Consider the following 25298-nt stretch of genomic DNA (forward strand, 5'->3'; position numbering starts at 1 on the left):
TAAATAACTTGTCTGATGCGGTTAAAGAAAAGAACAATAAAGGTGTTGTTAACCCCCATTTTAAAAATACAATAAAATAACAAGCATGCCTATACTTAACTGCTCTGCGCAATCGTTTTTCACTGAGCATCCCTGATCCTCTTCTTCTGGGGTGCCCTGTCGGTGCTCTGGGCCCCTCTTCTTCATTTGATTCCTCTACGGAAAGCAGTTTGCTTTGGGGTCACACATGCAGGCTCGCCCCTGAGTTCCACTGCTGCGTCCATTCACACAGACAGTGGGACTTCCCAACCCCTTGCTCCGGTGTCACTGGACTTGATTGACAGCAGTGGGAACCAATGGCTCCTGCTGCTATCAATCTGTCCAATGAGGAGGGAGACAGCGGCTGGAGCCACTGCGCTCATGCACATCACTGATTCGGATCAGGCTCAGATAAGAAAAAAGAAGGGGTCTGGGGGGGGAGCTGCAGCAGAGAAGGTTTTTCACCTTAATGCATTGTATGCATTAAGGTGAAGAACCTTGAGGCTTTACAACCACTTTAAGCCATGCCATTGATGCTCCAGAAAACTAGTTTACCTAAACAAGGCTTATAATAACAAAATAAATTATGTATGCAAGTATCAATCTAAGTATCATTAGTCATACCAAATAGCATGGGGTCTTACAAAGGAGTATTGCTATTGATTTAACAATAGTTCTTTTAATCAAAACTCTGCATCATCTATAATGTTTGTAGCTCATAAGAATTCTGAACTTGCAATTGTTAGTAATAAATAGGAGAACGGTCTTTATGTCTGGTTACAAATTTCTTTGGAAGACAGGCCCTGGAGAATTGGCTGAATACACAAATATAATGCAATACAAGCAGGCAAAAGATAGCTAATTTGAGAAAACCTTTACCATCTCTGCCATTTCCTAGCATCCAAATGCTGCAACATTTCTATGGTCATCTAACTCCAAATCTAAACATTTTTTACTTAGTTTTTCAAAATAAATATAGTGTACATTCTAAAAAAATGACACTTATTACAAATACAAAGATGTTCCTCATGTTTTTACCCTTTTACAATCTTTATCAAAATTTTACTTTTTCCTTTGAATTTTGTCTTTGCTTGTTATATCTGTCAGATGCACATTTTATCCATCCACCCTTCTTTCCCTTCTGTTGTACAGCAACTTCTCCTAGAATTGCTACTAAGTATGAGTGGACCTAAAGATAGGAGCAGTTTACTTGAAGGGAATGCAGAATATTTTTGTACCCATTTCTTTATTTATAAATTCTTGATTTCTTAATAAAATGTTTGTTATGTATTAGGTAAATATGAAATATTGCATGTGAGTTTCTTATTTTTATTTTGTTTTTATTTTCATTATTATTATTATTATTATTTATTTATTTTTTTGTTTGTTTCTTATGTATTAGGTAAATATGAAATATTGCATATGAGTTTTTTAGAGTTACCAATACTGGCTATATTGGTAACTGTGAAAAACTCACATTCAATCTTTCATATGAAACTAATACATAAAATATATTTTACATTTTCTATTAAGAAATCAAGTGAAACTCAGGAGTCTGCTGACTTTAAGTAAAACTCCAATCAATCATGAAATGCATATACCACATTTCCTTTCAAATATGTGCAATTTTGTGATATGCATACCTCTGCTTGTCAGTGAAAACATTCTGCTGCTTCTTGGTTTAGTATTACTGCTTTTTGGACAGCTTTACTGCTGTCTAGTTAGGTGGCTGGAAATATAGAGGTGATATATGTAGCAGGATTATGGAAACATAAGATTTTTTTTTGTAATCAGAAACTACAGTATATATGTCACCTGAATTAATATACTGTGTGAAAAAAATGTGTACTTTACACCATTAGCAGTATAAAATTACCAGATGCCTGGTAGAGCAGTAAACATTCATGTAGTAATCATTAATGTATTTCAATTCATGTTTTTCTAAAGTTCTGCTTTACTTTCATGCAGTATATATAGTATAATACGAGCTCCTGCTGGGGCATATATACTGCATAATAAGTCAGAGAGGGCACACCTAGTTTCTAGTTCATATACCTCTATATGGTGTATCAATTATAGAAAGACAGGTATGTAGATGGGCGAGGCATTATACTGTGTAAAAGCTCATGACTAACATTGAAGAGACTGAGCTGCCAGCTTCCGTGTTGACAAAAACTCCACCCAATTAGGAACACTGCAGCATCTAAAGCCATTAATGTGATAAGGAGGGCTGAAGGCCACAATTAATTTTTTTTTGGTAACAAATCAGAGTATTTTGTCAGATTTCACTGTATCTAACAAGGAACAGGCAGCACAGGCTGTGACAGACCATTAGTGATGAGCCGAACACCCCCCTGTTCGGTTCGCACCAGAACACCATAAAGAGGGGTAAAGCTTGTTGAAACAAACTAACTCCATTGAAGTCTATGGGACTCGAATGTCAAAAATCAAAAGTCCTAATTTTGAAGGCTTAAATGCAAGTGTATGGAGGTCCGGGTACTGACCTGGTTAACGTGTAACAATTCCAAAAATGTTTTTAAAAAATGATCGTTTTTAAGGTAGCAGTGATTTACTGATTTTAATGAGGCTTAAAGTGAAACTATAAAAATGAAAAATTCCTTTAAAATATTGTGCCTGGGGGGTGCCTTTAATGTGCCTGTAAAGTAGTGCATCTGTACGATGTATGTAGCCTGCTGCAGCAATACTGACATTTCCAAAGGAAAAAAAGTCATATACAAATATACATACAAATTTAAAATCACATATACTTGTTATACAGGTGCATAAAAATTGGGCCTTGGTTGTTGGTGGTGCCTGAACACCATATTCCCTCACAGTTATTCTTGCTGGGCACAGGAACGGGCCCTGCTGGTAAAAAATCCATACAAATTTGAAATCGCATGTACTTGTCATACAGGTGCAAAAAAATTGGGCCTTGGTTGTTGGTGGTGCCTGAACACCGCAACCCCTCGCAGTTACTCTTGCTGGGCGCAGGAACGGGCCCTGCTGATATAAATCCCATTCAAATTTGAAATCGCATTTACTTGTCATACAGGTGCAGAAAAATTGGGCCTTGGTTGTTGGTGGTGCCTGAACACCGTAACCCCTCGCAGTTACTCTTGCTGGGTGCAGGAACGGTACCTGCTGGTGAGAATTCCATACAAATTTGAAATTGGCAAAGATCAATTGTTGTATGTGTTCTTATCAGTGATCTAGTGGGGGCCCTGTGCTGTCATCTTACCTGGCCAAGGTTGGGTGTCAGCTATGCAAACCTGCTGGAGTGATGGGGACCTGGAAGGTTAGTATCGGCAGGAACTGAAACTGAAATTGGGCCTTTGTTGCTGGTGTTGGTGGTGCCTGAACACTGTAACCCCTCACAGTTACTCTTGCTGAGTGCAAGAACGGGGACCTGCTGGAAAAAATTCCTTACAAATTTGAAATCACATGTACATGTTATACAGGTGCAAAAAATTGGGCCTTTGTTGGTGTTGGTGGTGCCTGAACATCATAACCCCTCACAGTTACTCTTGCTGAGCGCCGGGCACAGGGACAGGGCCTGCTGTGAAAAATGACATGCAAAATTTAAATTGTATGCACCTGTCCTACAAGTGCAGAACAATTAGGCCTTGGGTGTTGGTGGTGACCTAAACCAAAAACATTGTTGGAAGCTAGCAGAATCAAGGTTGAGGAATAGGATAGGCAGCATATGCAGTCTTCAAGGGATGGCAGACCCCTAGCAAATTCAGTCAGAAACATCAGCATCAGGGGCTTGATAGCTGCTGTTGATCCAGGACTGATTCATTTTGATAAAAGTCAGCAGGTCAACAGAGTCTGTGGAAAGACGCACTCTTTTGTCCATCACAAAACCTCCAGCAGCACTGACATTCCATTTGGAAAGCACGCTGGAAACAGGACAGGCCAGTAGCTCCATTGCATATTGAGCAAGTTCTGGCCAGTGGTCCATCCTTAAAACGCAGTAACCCAGTGGATGCTCACTTGGAAAGGTCTCCAAGTCTGCTCTTGCCCCTAGATAATCATGCATCCTATGATGAAAACGCCGCCAATGGTTGCTTAAACCTAACAGCCCTTGGTGCTGCTGAGGACTAAAGAAGTGTTTAAAGGCATTAGTCAGCCGGCCGCCTTCTCCACCGCTCCTCCTTTGGCTGAACGATGCCTCAGAAACATGTCCAGAGAATGTTAACCTCCTAGTGTCTGGAAAGGTGTTACACAATTTCTTTTCAAGGCCTCCTCAATATGTTTCATCCTCTGCTCCCTCTGCGAAGGCAGGATGAGCTCTGCAACTTTACTCTTGTAACGTGGATCAAGAATTGTTGCCAACCAGTAATTCTCCCTCTCCTTGATAGCACAAATCTTTGGGTCCTTTTGCAGGCTTTTCAGAATCAGGGAGCCCATGCATCGTAAGTTTGAGGAGGCATGAGCTTCTGAGTCCTCTGGGTCACTAAGGATGAGCAACCTCTCCACAATCACGTACAACTCCTGGAGTTTCTGGGGAATGAAAACCATCCCTTGAAGACTGCTGTATGCTATCATCTACAGTCATGCTGCCACAATCCTCCTCCTCCTCTTCCTCCTTTGTGTTTTGTGTCCCTGCAGGCATGATATCTGCATAAAGGGGGCCTCAAGTGCCCTGTCCATGATTCCACGAAGCATGTGCTCCAGAAGGTAGACTAGAGGGATAGCGTCACTGATGCATGCATCATCCTGGCTCATCATTCTTGTGACGTCCTCAAATGGTGACAGGACAGTACATGCATCTTTATCAAAAGCCACTGGCGTGACAAAAAAAGCCAAGCTCCACTGACCCTGTCCTTGTGCCATACTCACACAGGTACTCATTGATGGCCCTCTGCTGCTTTTGTAGCCACTGCAGCATTCCCAATGTTGAGTTCCACCAGGTGGGCATGCCACAAATGAAGCGGTTGGTGGGCAGGTTGAATTCCTGTTAAATGCCAGATAGCTGAGCACTGGCATTGTATGAATGCCGGAAACGGCCACAGACTTTTCTGGCCTGCCTCAGGAGATCTTGGAAGCCCGGGTATCTGATCAAGAAATGCTGCACCACCAGATTCAGGACTTGTGTCAAGCATGGAACATGTGTCAAGTGTCCCTGTTGAAGGTTGGTGCCATTGTCACATACAACTATTCCAGGCTCAAGCTGTCATGGCATCAAAGATCTGTGAGTCTGCCCCTGCAGAGCTGACAGAATCTCTACCCCGGTGTGACTCCTATCCCCTAGACAGACCAACTGAGGCACTGCATGGCATCTTTTAGCCTGACTGCTTGCGTAGCCCCTTGAACGCTTAAGGAGCACTGCTTCTTCAGAGGACAATTCAGCAGAAGAGGACATGGAGGAAGAAGAAGAGGAGGAGGTGGTGGAGTAGCCAGATGTGGCAGAACAAGCACCAGCTTTTTGGAGGCGTGGTGGAAAAACAAGCTGCAGCACTGAACCCTGTCCTGCATCCTTCCCAGCTGCCAGCAGAGTTACCCAGTGCGCCATGAAGGAAATGTAACATCCCAGTCCATGCCTGCTGGACCAAGAGTCAGCAGTTATGTGAACATTCCTGCTGACTGCTCTGTCCAGCTAGGCCAAAACACTACCTTCCACATGACGGTAGAGAGCCTGAATGGCCGTACGCAAAAATAAATGTCTTTTTGGAACCTGCCACTGTGGTACAGCACATTCCAAAAATTTGCAAAAGGGAGCAGAGTCTTCCAGATGAAAAGGCAGCAATTGTAGTGCCAGCAATTTGTCTAAGCTAGCATTAGGACGCTGAGCATGTGGATGGCTGGGACAGTATTTCTTTCTACGGTTCAGCAACTGGGTAGGGAAATTTGCCTGCTGCTCAAATCAAGTGGTGGTGTACTGCTAGCAGATTGGGTGCAAGTCTATGTGGCATTCATTGCTATACCATCATCCCTCTCAATGCAGGTTTTTGAGAAGACATGAGGTATAGTAGAGTTAAAGATCCCAGATGAGGAGCAAGGTGAATTATGCTTGTTTTGATCTTGTGGCTTTTTCAGGTGCTGTTGCCAATGGACTGCATGGCAGGTCATCATATTTCTTGCCAAGCATGTGGTGCCCAAGCGGCTGATGTTATGGCCACGCTTGATCCGCTTTAGACAGATATTGCAAACCGCAACGCTGCAGGCTACTGCAAATGTGCTGAAAAAAGCCCACACTAATGAACTTTTGGAAGTCAGAGGGGAGTTTGCAGCACCCTGCACCTGTGGAGCTCTGTACTGTGATGCAATAGGTCGGCTACTCCTATGGCGGCCCCTGAAGCACATCCTGCCTCGTTGGAGTTGTGCCTCCTCCTTCTCCTCCTCCTCCCCCCTCACTTTCCTCCTCTATCCTGTCAGGCACCCAAGTACAGTCAGTGACCTCATCATCCCCTCCCTCCTCATCACTGGAGCAAACTTGGTAGTATGCTGCAGCTGTGGCAACATGACTGCTAGTTTCTTGTCCGTCATAATCACCCCCTCTCTCTAGGCTCACGTTATTCCCTTTATCAACCTGGGAACCAACATCACAGCATTCAAATTTCTGCTCATCCTCCAGCAGCATGTCACTGACACTATAATCGAATAGTTCAGGTGACTCCTCCGTGCATGATGGTGGGGCGACAGAAGGAGTAGCTATGGAGAAGGAGCCTGTGGAACGGGCCGCTTTGGCAGCTAAGGTGGAATGCAAACTAGTATGAGCGTGGGTGTCAGAGGATAAGGAGGATGAGGATGGCTTATTTATCCACTCCACCAACTCTTCTACATGTTGTGGCTAAATAACATGGCCAGCACTGGAAAAAAAAGGACGGGCGTGCCCCGCCTGCAGAGGATGCACCATGTCTGTGACCACCACTTTTCACTTTGGACACAGAGGCTGCTTGCCCTCTTTTCATGGCCTGTGAGTGTCTGCCTCCCCTTGTCGGCCTTTTGGACATGATGTGGATTTTGGGGGGGGGGTTACTGGTTGGTCAATATATAATCTATATAAAATGCACTGCTGATATGTACTAAACTGACCGATAGATGCTGAATGGCCTGATATATACTCAAGTGGCCTATATATCTATATAGATATTAATTTATGGTCTTTACTGAAACAACCAATAGATACTTAATGGCCTGATATATACTCAAGTGGCCTGTATATCTATAGAGATATCAATGTATGGTCTATACAGAACCGACCGATAGATACTGAATGGCCTGATATATACAGTACTCAAGTGGTCTATATATGTAGATATCAATATATGGTCTATACTGAAATGACCAATAGATACTGAATGGCCTAATATATACTCAAGTGGCCTATATATATTAGATATCAATGTATGGTCTATACTGAATTGACCGATAGATACTCAATTGCCCTATATATGTATAGATATCAATGTATGGTCTATACTGAACTGACCTGATAAATACTCAATTGTCATATATATATATATATATATACAGTGGGTACGGAAAGTATTCAGATCCCCTTAAATTTTTCACTCTTATATTGCAGCCATTTGCTAAAAGCATTTAAGTTCATTCTTCTTCCTCATGAATGTACACATAGCACCCCATACTGACAGAAAAACACAGAATTGTTGACATTGTTGCAGATTTATTAAAAAAGAAAAACTGAAATATCACATGGTCCTAAGTATTCAGACCCTTTGCTGTGACACTCATATATTTAACTCAGGTGCTTTCCATTTCTTCTGATCATCCTTGAGATGGTTCTACACCTTCATTTGAGTCCAGCTGTGTTTGATTATACTGATTGGACTTGATTAGGAAAGCCACTCACCTGTCTATATAAGACCTTCCAGATCACAATGCATGTCAGAGCAAATGAGAATCATGAGGTCAAAGGAACTGCCTGAAGAGCTCAGAGACAGAATTGTGGGAAGGCACAGATCTGGCCAAGGTTACAAAAAGATGTCTGCTGCACTTAAGGTTCCTAAGAGCACAGTGGCCTCCATAATCCTCAAATGGAAGACGTTTGGGACGACCATAACCCTTCCTAGTGCTGGCCGTCCGGCCAAACTGAGCTATCGGGGGAGAAGAGCCTTGGTGAGAGAGGTAAAGAAGAACCCAAAGATCACTGTGGCTGAGCTCCAGAGATGCAGTCAGGAGATGGGAGAAAGTTGTAGAAAGTCAACCATCACTGCAGCCCTCCACCAGTCGGGGCTTTATGGCAGAGTGGCCCGACGGAAGCCTCTCCTCAGTGTAAGACACATGAAAGCCCGCATGGAGTTTGCTAAAAAAACACCTGAAGGACTCCAAGATGGTGAGAAATAAGATTCTCTGGTCTGTTGAGACCAAAATAAAAATTTTTGGCCTTAATTCTAAGCGGCATGTGTGGAGAAAACCAGGCACTGCTCATCACCTGTCCAATACAGTCCCAACAGTGAAGCATGGTGGTGGCAGCATCATGCTGTGGGGGTGTTTTTCAGCTGCAGGGACAGGACGACTGGTTGCAATTGAGGGAAAGATGAATGCGACCAAGTACAGGGATATCCTGGACAAAAACCTTCTCCAGAGTGCTCTGGACCTCAGACTGGGCCGAAGGTTTACCTTCCAACAAGACAATGACCCTAAGCACACAGCTAAAATAACGAAGGAGTGGCTTCACAACAACTCCGTGACTGTTCTTGAATGGCCCAGCCAGAGCCCTGACTTAAACCCAATTGAGCATCTCTGGAGAGACCTAAAAATGGCTGTCCACCAACGTTTACCATCCAACCTGACAGAAATGGAGAGGATCTGCAAGGAGGAATGGCAGAGGATCCCCAAATCAAAGTGTGAAAGACTTGTTGCCTCTTTCCCAAAAAGACTCCTGGCTGTATTAGATCAAAAGGGGGCTTCTACTAAATACTGAGCAAAGGGTCTGAATACTTAGGACCATGTGATATTTCAGTTTTTCTTTTTTAATAAATCTGCAACAATGTCAACAATTCTGTGTACATTCATGAGGAAGAAGAATGAACTTAAATGATTTTATCAAATGGCTGCAATATAACAAAGAGTGAAAAATTTAAGGGGGTCTGAATACTTTCCGTACCCACTGTATATATATATCAATGTATGGTCGATACTGAACTGACCGATAGATAATCAATTGCCCTATATACAGTATGTGTATATATATATATATATATATATATATATATATATATATATATATATATATATATATATATATATATATATATCAATGTATGCTCTATACTGAACTGACTGATGGATACTCAATGGCCTAATATATAATCAATTGTCATATATATATATATATATATATATATATATATATATATATATATATATATATATATAAATCTATGTATGGTATATGATCTGTGGTATATACTGCACTGCTGAATATATTTCACTATCTGATCTCCTAAATTGTAAAAAGCACAAATCTCTCCCCCTGCCTAACTGACTGCTACTAGCAATGTCTTCTTAATTCTTAATTAGACTACATTGCACTGTCTGATAAACTGCAAATCACTTTCCTCTTCCTGCCTCAATCACGATCCTCTCCCTGCCAAACTGACTGCTACTAGCAATGTCTTTTTAATTAGAATGCACTGCACTGTCTGATAAACTGCAAATCACTTTCCTCTCCCTGCCTCAACCACTTCCTATCTTGCTCGCACAGTCACACAGTACACGCAGGTGCTGTGTGAGCAGCCTTTATATAGTGTGGGGTGTGTATTAGCCCCTAAACCATGATTGGCTAAAGGCAGCCTGCCTTTGTCCAATCATGGCAGGGATGATTTGATTGACCAAAGCATGGAGGTCAGATGCATGCTTTGGCCAATCACAAAATGCACTGCACGTGCACGCGGGCAGCACATTATGGATGCGGACGCTCAAATTTCCTGCGAAGAAGCACATTTGTTCGTCATTCAACGAACGAGTGAACAGCCAATGTTCGAGTCGAACTTATGTTCGACTTGAACTCGAAGCTCATCCCTACAGACCATATGGGAAGACGGCAGAACCTTTGTAAATGACCAAAACCTTAAAGTAAAACCAAAAAAGTCTAGCAGGGACACCATAAGATATAGGGTAAAAAAATAAATAAATGTTGCATTTTTTTTTAAACTTGGTGTAATATAGTTATAGTGATAACGTTTATTTTAGACTGCCAATTTTTTAAATATGCATGTCGACAGCAGAAGCTGCTCTCATGGTACCCAGCATTCAGTCTTTTGGTACTCACTTAGCAGCCCAAGGGCCCCACCAGCAGTCAATATTTTTCTTACCTATGTGTTTACTTTTTATGTGCTACTCATTGTTCTTTCCCTTTTGTATATTTTTTTTCTCTGATCATTTTTAATGGATCATGCTGAGAAGAACATCAAATGAGATGCCAGTAGTTTTAAGGGGGTTGTAAGGAGTGCTGCCTGTAAAGAGATTGTAATGGAAGTGATCTCTAGAAATCTCTTGTAATGTGCCCTTATTCTCAGACCATATCCTGCAGCAATCTCTGACCACCTACTGCTATATACTCTGACCATTTTCTGTAGCAGTACATACATTGAACATTATGTGCAGCTTTTTTTTATAGTAAGAACAGCACTTGAGGACCCCTATATTAAGTTTACCACCACTGCTATAAAGACAAACGCAATAAAACTATTTGGTGTATAAAAATAAAATATGTGTTTTTTTACCTCAAGAATGATTCAATTCCTTTCATTATTGTTACCTCAGAACTCCAAAGAAATCCTTGCAAGACTGGCAGGTCAATATGCGATCATTGAGAGCAAAAAGAATCCAGTTCTCCAGTCTGCTACCCTGAAGGAGAGTGAGAGGGTTAACGAAAAACTGGCTGAGCTTTCATTTAACTGGGACAATGTCAACAAGCTTTACAAAAAACGGCAAGAGTAAGTCTCTATTTATTTGCACAATTATGCACTATACTTATTTTTGATAACCATTATCTTTTTTCTTGCTTACTTGCTTCCTTTACCAATCAACATAGAAAAACTTCTCTTTTGGTTAAAAGCAATGCATTTTGAGACACTAAGGGATACTTTGGCATCATAAGTGTTCGTGCTAAACACGGCTAATATAAATGCACAAGAAAGAGGCTTATTGTTTCTACTACAACACCAATGAGTACTGTCCATGATACATTTTTATTTGCACTAACAGTTACATTTTCAGGATAAGCTTCAAAGAAGGTGGATCGTATGTAGGTCACAAACAGTAAAAAGGTAAAAGAGGTTTAGAAAACTGGGGTCCACGTTCAGCCCTCTATTTGTTGTTAAATAGAATTGTCATATGTACTTTGAAAGTTTACATTTTCTGTGTATTTTCTTGAAAAACGGATATGCCCCCAAAAACTTGTCCTGAAAATGTGTTAAAGCTAATTTTTTTTTTAGAAAAGTATCAATAACTCAACTTTGTGGTTGCAATAGTGCACTAATAAGGCTACAATCACCTTAAGCATGTTCCTATTACCTACTCCCTGAAATTCATAAAGATTGCAGTAGATACTCTTTAGAAAACTGTCTTGACAAATGCCGGAATTTGCGACAGATTTATGTACGTGCCAATAAGGTGTAAAAGAATCTGTCACAACTCTGACAAAACTGTCAAAAGCATCTCTTTTTTGAAGTGGTGGAATTTTACAGGAAAATAATCTATTTGAAGAAATTGGGAAAATAGTTGGTAGAATAATGGAAAAATGTCAATTATTAGCTCAAGAAGAATTTAAAGAGAAATTAATTGCCTCAAAGATGCAACCCAACAATTACACATGGAAAATATTCAACAATTTATTCCAACATGGAATAGGTCTTATTTATCTCAACTTTAATTATCACCAATATGGATATATTTATTTATGAATTTATTGCAATAGCCCCATACAGTAAATGTTTTGCAAGCAAGGATTACCTTAATTTGTTGCATACATCGGTACAAATGAAGAAAATGATGCAGGTGTAATGGTCATGTGTACTGGGCACATGAAAAGCTGTGTGTGGCAGCCATTTTTTTCAGGTCCCAAGTCACCCATGCCATTTTGTCATAAGAGATAGCTATAGCTGCAGTGTTCTTCTCCTTCCCTCCCCATTCAGTTCATACAATACACAAACCGTTAGCCATGCGAGAACCTTCTGATCAGATCCTTGAGAGGACCGATGCAGGCCCTCTCATGCCTGTTAGCAAGATCAAATCCACACTTCAATCTAGAAACCCTCATAAAACTGTCAAATTTGCAAGCCTGAGCAATCTGGAAAACAAATAGATATCTTGCCAGTTCACCCCCATCATGATTACCTCAGCTGGAGTCTGTATAAATGCACACTTCTGACTCTTCCTCTTGGTAGAATCCATAATCCCAGTGAATTTATTAACTTCTGAAATAATAACAGTTTAGTCAGACTAAGGACATTTTTAATTTCCTCATTTAATTAGTGATGTTTTGAGCCCAAACACCGCTACCCTAGGAGTACCAGGAGCAGAACTGTCTCAGTTCCTCTCCTAGGTGAACTGGACATTTAAAACCTGTCATATTTATATTCATTTCAAAGGTATTTCAATGTTGGACAATAATATACACATAAGCAGACTCTAACATGTAGGTTTACAAAAATATTAATACCTTTAGAAAACTATCTGCGGCATGATCATGGTCAAGTCATTTCTATCAACACCCCCTTGAGGTCCAGAAAACAATACAATCATAGTTGACAGCTCTCTTTTAACATCAAACCAAGGCACATCTAACAGGACTTGTGAGAGCCACTGTACCATCTTGCTTATTCATTGGACTCTGCAAACCAGGACTTGCAACTATTTAATTTTTTCGTCCCTTTGGTCTTTCTGTTGCATTGTTGTCTTTGTTTTTTTGTAATACCTTTTTTTCTGTAAATATTTTATTTGCACTATTATTTACCTTTTCTTTATTAAACCATATTTTTAATCAGTGTTAAAGTTGTCTTGAATGCCCTAATGCAAACTTAAAGAATCTGTGTCTCTTGAAGAGCGCTACTATAGTGTAGTGTCACCGCTGATAACGTCATTAATGACAAAACACATAGGGCGGAATCATGGTAGGTGACATCATCACACACTAGGTGTATCGCCCATCTTGTTGGTTTAAAACATTTTCTATTACAGTGCAGATTTACATGTTTTTTAATGTGAGTGTATTACTTACTTTACAACTATTATAGGGCTCATTAAAAAACCTACTAAACTATGAGACACCTCTGCCTTTCTCTTTGAACACTATCCATTGGGAGATTTGTGGATTATTAGGGCAGGAACAATCTCTGTTTTGATTGTCTATGTGAGAAGTTGCGAGATGTTCGGAAAGAGATGTTTGATTGCGCTTTTTGACCATAAGGTCAAATCTTTCTGGTAAGAAGCTGTCCATGCAGTTTGAGGATGAAGGTCTATTTGTCACATCTTTATGAGCACCATTTATTATCCACTCAAGGACTTTATGGGCTTACTTGACCAACTTTACCTTTCTTTGTATACCTTGTGACATATGTTTATTCTAAAGTCAAAGTTGCTATTGCTAATCTTGTAAAAGTTTACTACTTCACTATAAAAGTAGTTGGTGTCCTTTTAAACAGTTAATTGCTTAGTTAACTAAGCACAGTGAAAATCATTCTCAGTCTGTTGGCACTGTGGTCCTTCAAGTTGGAACATCTTTGTGCAGGGTGAGGCTGAGAGTGCCATTGTTGCATATCAGTGACAGGGCTGTGTGAGGTTAACCAGTTATTTGTCACAAGTTGGTGAAATGGACAATGGTCTGACACCGCGTTTGTCACAGCAGGGTTTTCGTGAATTAGGCTTCAAACTGCATTCACACCACCAAATGTGTCACAAATGCCTTATTGCATTGCTCCAATGTATCCCAGGCATTGTGCTTCCCTAGTCATATGTGAATGTCTTTGCCCTTTCATATAGGGCATATTGAAATGATGCCATGAGCCAGAAGATTCTGCTCTGTTTAAGGTATTTGAGGTCTAGTCTAAACTTCTCTGCCCTCTATAAGTCTTTCTTATAGAAAGCGCAAATGTCCACTGTTTTAATCTTCAATGTGGGTTCCTGTAAGTCATTGATGTAAACTTGGTAAAGTTACTTACCTACAAAAATCAAAAAGTGCCCATCTGGAGGGCTTATATGCAAGTAATTGGCCACAAAAGGGGTGTGGGGTCTGGGTACTGCCCTGTGGGACAAGTATTATTAAAAAAATAAAAATTATAATTTTTTTCGAGAAGCAGTGATTTTAATTCTGCTTAAAGTGTAACAATAAAAACTAAAAATTCCATTAAATACTACAGTACTACACGCTACAGCCAAAATGACATTTCTAAAAAAAAAAAAAAAAAACAAACAGTTCAAATGCCATTTAAAATGACTCGTAGTTACAATTGCAGGCATCTGGCTTTTGAAGAAATATTTAAAAATGGCATTGGCTTCCCCCCCACAGTCCATACTGGGCCCTTTGGGGATTTGGAGGGGAATTCATTGCCAAAATTTAAATAAAAAACAGCATGGGGTTCCCCCCCCCCCAGAATCTATACCATACCCTAATCTGGGCATGCAGCCCAGCAGGTCAGGAAAGGGGGTACAAGCGAGTGTCCCCCTCCTCAACCATACCAAACCACTAGGTCTCAACATATCTGGGGTGGGTGCCCCTCACCCCAAAACACCTTGTCCTAATGTTGATAGAGGCAAGGACATCTTCCCAACAACCCTGGACTGTGGTTTTCGGGGTCTGCGGGTGGGGCACTTTAACAGGGGGGCCCCCAGATCCCGGGCCCACCCTACGTGAATTGGTATCAGGTACATAGTATCCCTACCCATTCACCTAAAAAGTGTACAAAGTAATAAACATAATAGACAGTTTTTGACAAATCCTTTATAAAAAAATAAAAAAAGTGTCCCTCCATGTAAATCCATTGTCAATTACGACACCCACGGACCCAAAAAAAGAAAATGAAAAATGCACTTGCCTCCTGGGAGGCCTCCCACCGTATGTCCACTCTGCACTTGGACATTTCTTATATAGGCAAGGAGCAGGCCACCTGGTGACACTGCCCTCTGACGTCACCTGACCTGGCTACATCACCCGGGGGCACCGCCCCACTGACATCACACAGTACACGCGCATTGTCTATATTAGAACTAGCAAAGTGCAGAGCGGGCATGCGGTGGGAGGCCTCCAAGGAGCCAAGAGCGGTTTTCTTCTTTTTAATTTTTCAGGTCCAGCAGGTGGCATAATTATTGATGGATTTTCATCGAGTGACACTATTTTTTTATTTTTTAATAAAGGATTTGTCAAAAACTGTGTCTTGTGTTTTTTTTACTTTTGTACACTTTTTTGGTGAATGGGTAGGGTTATTATGGGGGGGTGGGATATGGAGGCCCACTTGTTAAAGGGGGCTTCCAGATTCTGATAAGCTCCCCGCTCGCAGACCCCAACAACCACAGCCCAGGGTTGTTGGTAAGAGGCCATTGTTACCATTAACATGGAGACAAGGTGCTTTGTGGTGGGGGGGCAGAGCCATGTTGAGGGTATGTGGCCTGGTATGGTTTAAGAAGGCAGGTGCTTCCTCATCCCCCCCTTTTCTGTCCTGCCAGGCTGCATGCCCGTATAAGGTTATGGTATGAATTTTGGGGGGGACCCCACGCCATTTTTTTTAAATGTTCCCCTCCAAATCTATACCAGACCTGAAAGGGAACTCTTTTTTTCTTTCTTTTTTTTACGGTACTTTTTTTTTATTGTTCAGCTGTCAGCGGGGAAACCCATTGACAGCGGATGAGTTGGTTGCTAAGGAGGCCATGATGGGATTCCTGGTCCCACTCATTAACAATACAGTGCACCCTGATTGGGCAAAGTTTTGAATTCACCATGTAGCGCTCAGTGCACTGCAGGGTGTTCATTGGGGCGAATATCCGGTGAACAACCTGCAAATTCGGGTGTTCTGCGAATGACTGAACAGGCAAATGTTCGGCCCGAACTCATGATTGGGCCAAACTATTCGCCCATCCCTAATAGCAAATTTAATTTTTTTATAAGCACACCACATTTGGTAAAACTGTTCAATTTTCATATGACTTTTTCCTAAAAAAGTATGTATTCCATATATTAAAAGCACTTTCCTAAAACAAAATGCTCCCCTAACCTTAAAAAACCTAACACTTAAAATTCCTTTAAATGATGCCTAAATTCTGATTATCCTCTAAAACCACATTCCCATATCTTGTACGGGTATCATTGGGAAAGGAAATGAGGAAAAATCTCCCCCAGTCGGGTCACAGATAGAAGTAAAAGCCTGACATAATTTAGACTGTTACCTACACTGTTAAAAAATAACAATAATAATATTTTTGCTGGCAGTGAACTTTAAGCTTTAACACATAAACGTCTAAATGAAAAGTGAGTCCTTAATTTCTAAACTTTAACTTATGTCTTCTCCTCTCACTTCTGACCAATCACAAAAAGAAGCTTGAGGCTGCTTGCTTTAGGACTGGCCAGGAGGAGAGAATATTGGAGGCATGACCACAGTGCTTACATTGATAGCGGCCCAAAAGTACAGTGGTAGTTGCACCAATCAGACATGAAAAACAACCTGTTTTTAACATACTGAAGGCAGCTTTCATGAATTGAGGTTTACAGGTGAGCCTAAGGCATGGTTATTTTTGTAAGCCTGAAAGTGACTGGAGTTGGGCTTTAACTCCTAACAATAAGATATCCCTCTACTAGAGTTTGGTTATCACATCCTATGCCAAAAACCAAATAGATCTTACAGTAAAACCTAACAATGTCTGACTGCAGGGGCAGAAAACAAACTGCTTTTAGTGGCAGGGGACCTTATGTCTTTTTTTTTTTTTGTCTTTTTATTCCTCCATTGGGCTGTGTGGCTCAGTAGCAAAGGGGCTGTAGAGAGATAAGAACCATGTGCTTCCTTAGCTGCACGTACCTGTATAGTTTCTCTTTGCTGCACTGGGAAATGGGGCACTGCTGCATTTTGCTATCAAACATTTACCATATTTGAATTTAAAGTCAAACATAGTTTCAGCTATGTAATTTCTAAGAAGCTATCACTGTATACAAAACAATACATCTTACTATTTACATTTATTTTTGCAGTGTTCGAATTTAAGTTATCTTCATTAGCTCACTGCTCTGTCTTATTTGTGTTCTGATTGTCTGATGCCTTGTTCATTCTCTTTTTAGGCAAGATTCATCTCACAATCAGAAATCAGATCTTATTATCCCAAGGGTTCATCTGCAAATTGAAATGCATGCAGTTAATCAGAAAATCTTTTGAATGATTGAGCAAATGTTGTGTTTTGATTAGCATGCATAGTAATCCTGATCTTCACTACAAAATAGCTTGTTCTATGGACAAGGAAATGAACACATCATTCTAGAGATGTTTCCATCAATCCTGACTCAGAGTACAAATGCAGCTCTTGTTTGAATAGACCGGTGAAAGAACAGCTTTTGTAAGACACACAGCTGGTTTATGAAATTATTAAATTCAAACCCAAAAGAACCAATACTTTGTGGTCTTATAAAAGCTTCACATGTTTCTGTTATTTCCTTTTTGTATTCATTTTGTGAGAATAATTTAATGACTAAAAGATGCTTACAATACCCAACATAGTTTAGACATCTCAGAACAGCAGAGAGAGCAAATCTTGCCCTGATCAGACTGTAAAAGCTTGTTTGGGGCCAAGAGGCATAACTTATGGGTATGTGATTTATCAGGCAAAGAACCTGGTAAAAGTAGTGTTTATTCAATGCAAACAACAATTATGATTTGGTATGAATATATGTATTCATGTTTCATTTGATAGCTACTCTTGGAGGAGCCACTGGATTGTTTGGGTCATTCTGCCCTGCACCAGTGAAAACCCACCACGTACCTTGACCCAAGTACACCAACACCTGAAAATATTTTATTGGGCTTTAAAAGCAAAAGCCATGAAAGGGAAGAGCAGTTAAAACAAGGACAATAACAGAAGAGCAAAACAGTTTTATATGCAACATTAGTTACCAAATTTAAGCTGTTCATTCCCCACAACCTCATGTGAAATGACTCATCCAGAAAGCACTAAGCCATTGTAGAGCAATGATGTTACCAAAACATTAACAGAGGTAATGTAAGAGACAAAGCAACACCATTTCTAAATGAGCCTTGAAAATGACCAACAGGTCTTCTCAACCCTCTCACAGATCCTGCAGCTACTCTGTAGCAGCAGGATATCAAAAAAAACGGTATCACCGAAACTGCAGAAAACCGGGACAATGAAGCACTCTGGAATGTGCCTGGAATAGCAGCTTGCTGGAACAACAGTATACTTGAACAAAAGGCAGTAACAGTTACAGCAGCCACATGGTCATAGGCTCCCAGCAGCAACAATGGACAATGACAGCAGGCACATGGTCTCATTAGAATGCAAGTTTCTTCCTGCAGCACACTGCCCCCAATTTTATATCCCTGGCCACAAGGGGACAATTTCCTTAGCTCATGGACATACCTGCTCTCTTTGTGGGTCCCAGCATTCTATATGGTACCCTACATGTTTCCCTGTACTTCTTACAGGTGGTAGGTAGGGCTAAAACCCTGCTGACCAATCACAAGCTAGAATATATCTGCCAGCAAATCACAAGCCAGCCTGGGTCTGGTCTGGTCCTCTTTGGCTGGAGGAGCCCTGCTGCAGAGTCCATCAAGCAGGGAGAAGAGAAAAAAAATCCCTTTGTAGTTTTATTTTCAGCAGGGCTGAGAAGCTCTTAAAGGAGACCAGCCAGTTCTAGGCTCCATAACATGATGTCTTGGGGGCTCAGAAAACTGTCTTTTATAGATTTAAACAAACTTGTGTTTGTATCTCTATTTTGTTTACTTTATATAGAAATATGTGTTGGATGTGGTGAAAGATATGCATAAATTGCAAGACTTTATTATTGCTTACTGCAAAAATGTACATAGGGGGCTGTAAGTTAAACCAATCCTTTCCTGGAGCGTTCACAGGGCTGCTATTGCAAAGCTCCTGCTGAAGATGCTAACTGCCTGACTAGTATGCTGGTCATCTGGTTTCAATAAGACAAAGGTAGGTAAAGCTAGACTGTATCATTTGTATTCTTGTTCCAGGTAAGAGACAGACACTGGGGAATTTATTATAGCATCAACAGTAGATTTCTAGTGGTAGTTCTTTTCAAATCTATCTGTTCCTAATTCAGGTAAGCATTTTTGTCAATTTTGGTAGAAGTACAGACAAAAGTGGCAAATTCTAAGAAGTTCTTCCTACTGTCACTTTGGCTATGGCTGGTTGAACTGGACAAATTTTAATCCAGATCCATGTCTGGCTCTAGAGTTGGCCAGTTAATTGAAACTCTCTGGGGTTGAGTTACCAAAACTGGAGAGTGCAAAATCTGGTGCAGCTCTGCATAGAAACCAATCAGCATTGAGTTGTTTTACTTTGCCAAAGCTTGACCACTTTAGCCCCGGAGGGTTTGGCTGCTCAATGACCAGGCCCTATTTTGCGATTCGGCACTGCGTGATTTTAACAGACAATTGCGCGGTCATGCAACACTGTACCCAAATGAAATTGACGTCCTTTTTTTCCCCCACAAACAGAGTTTTCTTTTGGTGGTATTTGATCCCCTGTGCGATTTTTATTTTTTGCGCTATGAACAAACAAAGAGCGACAATTTTAAAAAATAACAATATTTTTCACATTCTTTTATATAAAATTCTTAAAAAAAAAACCGTAAAAATCTTAATTTTTTAACATTTTAGGCCAATTTGTTTTCTGATACATATTTTTGGTAAAAAAAAAAATCACAATAAGCGTATTTTGATTGGTTTGCGCAAAAGTTATTGCGTTTACTAACTACGGTAAAAATGTATGTCATTTTTATTTTAACTAGTAATAGCGGCGATCTGAGATTTTTTTTGCGGTACTGCGACATTGCGGCGGACAGATCGGACCCCTAACTGATATTTTTGACACTTTTAGGGGTACCAGTGACATTACTACAGTAATCAGTGCTATAAATATGCACTGTTACTGTAAAAATGACACTGGCAGGGAAGGGGTTAACATTACTGGTGATCAAGGGATTAAGTGTGACCCTAGGGGCATGATTCTAACTGTCAGGGGGCGTGGCTTGTGAGATTATAACAGAGACATGCGATCCTATATAGCAGGATCAACTAGCCTCTGTGATAATCTAAGGGGAAATGACAGCCATCTGTCTTTCTCTCTCAGCTGCAGGAGATCGCGAGTGGCCGGCAGCCATCGGAGCCACCGGTCACACGTACTGGCTCCTAGGCTGACGAGCGCTCGCCCCTAGAGTCCCCTGAGTGAGCAACGTAGTACTAAATCACTTTTCCCAGGAGCGGCCTCCTGCCACAGTAAAACTGCGGCTAGCGGTGGGTATGTGGTTAATTGATCAAGCTGAAGTTAGAATCTGATTGGCTACCATTCACAGCTGCACAAGATTTTGCACTCTTCGGTTTTAGTAAATCAACCCCTCTGTGTTGCTAGTATTTATCTAAACATTTGTTAAGCAGAGCAAAATAATGGTAGTGGTCAAACCTTGATGCCTTTGGTGTGGCCCATGTTGGAATCTTTACATTTAATACCATAGCAAAGATTGAAAAAATATGAAATCAAATAACAAATGTAAACACTGATGTGAATGTACAGTATGTGCAAATTGTGCCTGCTATATACAGTAAATAGTTCTAATAAATACATAAATACAACAATAAATCAAAGTATGTGATCGCTAAAAGAATACTACGCTTAACCCTTAAACTGTGTTGACATGAGGTTACTTTTTGTTTTAGCAAAAAGACCTCAGCTTTTAGGAATGCTTTTAAAGTTCTAAGCCTGTTTACAATGTATGCTAGAGTGAAGGTTGGAAGCAGGCTCGAGGTCTATTCTTTGAGAATCGCTTCTTATGCATTCAATGTGGAATGATCTGTGCATATTTAAGGAGTTCTAATGGAATGTGAAGTTGTTTATAGGCAAAAATGTAGTATTGAATGGACATGTTGATTATGGAAAGAATATTATTATGTATATAACCGTAAAGGTCTTGATAGTGGCTTTGCAGTATATTATTTTCAAGAGAATAGCACTCCCTTACAAGATATCATTGTGCAGTCTTTTAATTTAAAAAAAACTTCTGTTAACATCACATGATCTGATGGCATTGTGAGCAATGTGAACATGCCGACAATGTACACTGTATTTTCAAAAGTATTGGGATTTTACACGCACATGGACTTTAATGGCATCCCAGTCTTGTTCTGTATGATTTAATATTGAGTTGGCCCACCTTTTGCAGCTATAACAGCTTCAACTCTTCTAGTAAGACTGCCAACATGGTTTAGGAGTGTGTCTATGGAAATTATTGACCATTCTTCCAGAAACGCATTTGTGAGGTCAAGCACTGATATAGACGAGAAGGCCTGGCTTGCAGTCTCCACTCTAATTCATCCCAAAGGTGTTCTATCGGGTTAAGGGTCAAGACTCTGTGCAGACCAGTCAAGTTCCTCAACCCTAAACTTTCTCATCCATGTCTTTATGGACCCTGCATTGTGCACTGGTCAAAATCATTTGGTAGAGGGGGGATTTTGGTGTAGGGTTTTTCTTTCAGGGGTTGGGCTTGGCCCCTTAGTTTCAGTGAAGGGAACTCTTAAGGCATCAGCATACAAAGACATTTTTGACAATTTCATGCTCCCAACTTTGTGGGAACAGTTTGGGGATGGTTTCTTCTTGTTCCAACATGACTGCACACCAGTGCACAAAGCAAGGTCCATAAAAACATAGCTTGACTGGCCTGCACAGAGTCCTGACCTCAAACCGATAGAACACCTTTGGGATGAATTAAACCAGAGACTGCGAGCCAGGCCTTCCTTTTTTTATAGTGTTTACTTGCCTCTTTCCAAAGCACTGAGTGTCATTTCTATCCGCTGTCTCGTTCCTTTTCTATCTGCATGAGTCACTCCTGACAGATTTTCGTGACACCAAGAGGTAAAAAGGTGTCAGGGGAGGGACCTCCATCACACAGCCTGTGATTGACAGCCTCACCTCTATTCTTGTATGCTGTGTCAAGGGGGTGTCCCTTGCATCGAATCAGCTCTCAGAGGTCTTGTATTGTCTGCAATTGCAGCTGATTACAACCACTTTAAATTTCTAAGCAACAAGCTGTAAGTGTGTGTACTAGGTTTAATTAGCCCCACCCACTTTCACAGAAAGTCCCATTCACTTAGAGATGACTGCCCAAAAGTGAAGTTTTCAAGATAGCTTATCATTCTCTAGAAGGCTAATTTTAGCATAAAACTATCAAAGGTATGCCTACTGATCCATCATTTTGAGTCCTTGTCGATACTTCCCAGCCTGTCAATTCTTCACATTTACTAAAGAATTAGGGAATCTTAACTCAAAATTCTGTACATATTATTTTAAATATCCTGTTCATTTTCATTCCAAATTAAATGACTGTACTGTTAACACAATTTTTTTTAGGAAAGATTCTTGAGCTCTTTAGTAAATCAACCTCTATCAGTACCTGACAGTGTCAGTCTTGTCTGTGTTACTCTGAGTTCACTCTGCATTCAATATTAGTCAGTCTTCCTATCAGTTTAATTGTGACTTTTAGGAATAACACACCCTTTAAAATGGATTTTTAAGAATATTAAGATTTACTGAGGTTTTTATTTCATGTTATGTTACTGTTGCTTTGTAAACTTATATTATCATTGGGCTGCTCAATTAATGTTATTTCTCTTTAAACTATAAGGAAGTTTAACATCATTAAACGTGCTACATTTACAATAAATGAATGTATACAGTAAATCTTTTATTTTGCTTATATAATTGGATAATTGGTAAAGTTGCACACGGACTGCACAATATATTTATTTCAACATTAGGAGCGCAATGGCGCTTTCTCTGGGGCATGCTTGTCTGCAGAGCAGGAATGTTTGAATAGCTCTGGTGCTACTTTCTACCAGGAGTTTTCTCAGCAACTCAAAGCAATTCCATCTGCATTCTGCTGGAGAGATCACCTGCTAGAGACACCCAGGAAAATGTCCTAAAAGAAGGTTAAGCCCTCTTGACCTCACAGGTTCATTGGATTCTTCAACAAGCCATCAATGGACTACCAAAATGGCCTCCGGAGAGCCAGTCACAGTTAAAGCCTTAGCACATCTTCTCTAGACAAACTACTGTCTGTCTGACATGGAGGATTCTGCTACAACACTTTCTGTCTCTTCCACCTCTCACCCAAAGGACAGAGCAAAGAGGACAGCCTAATTTATTTCCTATTCTCCTAATAAATCACCTGTAAGTTAATAAGAAAAAACACTGGGCAGAAACACAGGCTCACTACACCGAGGAGGAGGGAGAAGAGACCCTAGCATGCCTAAGATGTTCTGAAGTAAAAAGAGTTGAAATTGTAGTACCACAGAACTGCGAGGTCCAGATACACCTTTATTTCATTAAAGGCCAGGGGTACGTTTCAAAAAGTTGCCAATGTTTTTCAGGGGTCTAAGTGCCCCCTTTCATCAGGGCTACAAAAAGCATAAGAAGACTTTCATATCTGTCTTATATTGATACAATATCCCTTCCATGGGGTCATAAATAATCAAAACCAAACAGTCCAGTCAATAGTACTGAGATTGTCAAACTAATTACACAAAAATGAGAACATGGGTGCTAAAAAAAATCCACCGTATATATATATATATATATATATATATATATATATATATATATATATATATATATATATATATATATATATATATATACACAAAATCTCACAACAGTGAGTACACCCCTCACATTTTTGTAAATATTTTATTATATCTTTTCATGTGAAAACACTGAGGAAATTACACTTAGCCACAATGTAAATTAGTGAGTGTACAGCTTGTATAACAGTGTAAATTTGCTGTCCCCTCAAAATAACTCAACACACAGCCATTAATGTCTAAACCATTGGCAACAAAAGTGAGTACACCCCTAAGTGAAAATGTCCAAATTGGGCCCAAAGTGTTAATATTTTGTGTGGCCACCATTATTTTTCAGCACTGTCTTAACCCTCTTGGGCATGGAGTTTACGAGAGCTTCACAGGTTGCCACTGGAGTTTTCTTCCACTCCTCCATGACAACATCATGGAGCTGGTGGATGTTAGAGACATTGCACCCCTCCACCTTCTGTTTGAGGATGCCCCACAAATTCTCAATAGGGTTTAGGTCTGGAGACATGCTTGGCCAGTCCATCACCTTTACCCTCAGCTTCTCTAGAAAGGCAGTGGTCATCTTGAAGGTGTTTTTGGGGTCGTTATCATGTTGGAATACTGCCCTGCTGCCCAGTCTCCGAAGGGAGGGGTTCATGCTCTGCTTCAGTATGTCACAGTATATGTTAGAATTCATGGTTCCCTCAAGGAACTGTAGCTCTCCAGTTCCGGCAGCACTCAAGCAGCCCCAGACCATGACACTCCCACCACCATGCTTGATTGTAGGCAAGACACACGTGTCTTTGTACTCCTCACCTAGTTGCCGCCACACACGCTGGGCCCCATCTGAACCAAATACATTTATTTTTGGTCCTCCTGGGACAAAAACCATGCAGACCAATTTGATGCAGTGTGCAGCATATGGTCTGAGCGCTGACAGGCTGACCCCCCCCCCCACACCCCTTCAACCTTTGCAGCAATGCTGGCAGCACTCATATGTCTATTTCCCAAAGACAACCTCTGTATGTGACACTGAGCCTGTGCACTCATCTTCTTTGGTTGAACATTGAGAGGCCTGTTCTGAGTGAACCTGTCCTGTTAAACTGCTGTATGGTCTTAGCCACTATGCTGCAGCTCAGTTTCAGGGTCTTGGCAATCTTCTTATAGCTTAGGCCATCTTTATGTAGAGCAACAATTCTATTTTTCAAATCCTCAGAGAGTTCTTTGCCATGAGGTGCCATGTTGAACTTCCAGTGACCAGTATTAGAGCGTGAGAGCGATAAGACTAAATTTAACACACGTGCTCCCCATTCACACGTGAGACCTTGTAACACAAATGAGTCACATGACACTGGGAGGGTAAATGTCTAATTGGGCTCAAATTGGACATTAGTGGCTTTGTGTTGAGTTATTTTGAGGGGACAGCAATACTTCCGGTTCCGGCGCCGAATGCTGTAGCCGGCTCCCATGGCAGGACTTTAAATCAGCCTGTAAAACCCACTGGTCACCTCG

At 40.7% G+C, this 25298-nt stretch overlaps 1 protein-coding gene across 1 annotated transcript in view; it reads left to right on the forward strand.

The window, feature by feature from the left end:
- The window catches only part of DMD (dystrophin), a 3625631-nt gene that overhangs the window by 1766558 nt on the left and 1833775 nt on the right, over positions 1–25298 (forward strand). Inside the window, exon 43 of the mRNA XM_082246191.1 lies at positions 10759–10931. Within this exon, the coding sequence (XP_082102317.1) occupies positions 10759–10931 (173 nt within the window). The remainder of the gene's footprint in view (positions 1–10758; positions 10932–25298) is intronic.

The sequence above is a fragment of the Pelophylax lessonae genome, assembly GCF_965119305.1.
Source record: "Pelophylax lessonae genome assembly, chromosome: 2".
Lineage (NCBI taxonomy): Eukaryota > Metazoa > Chordata > Amphibia > Anura > Ranidae > Pelophylax > Pelophylax lessonae.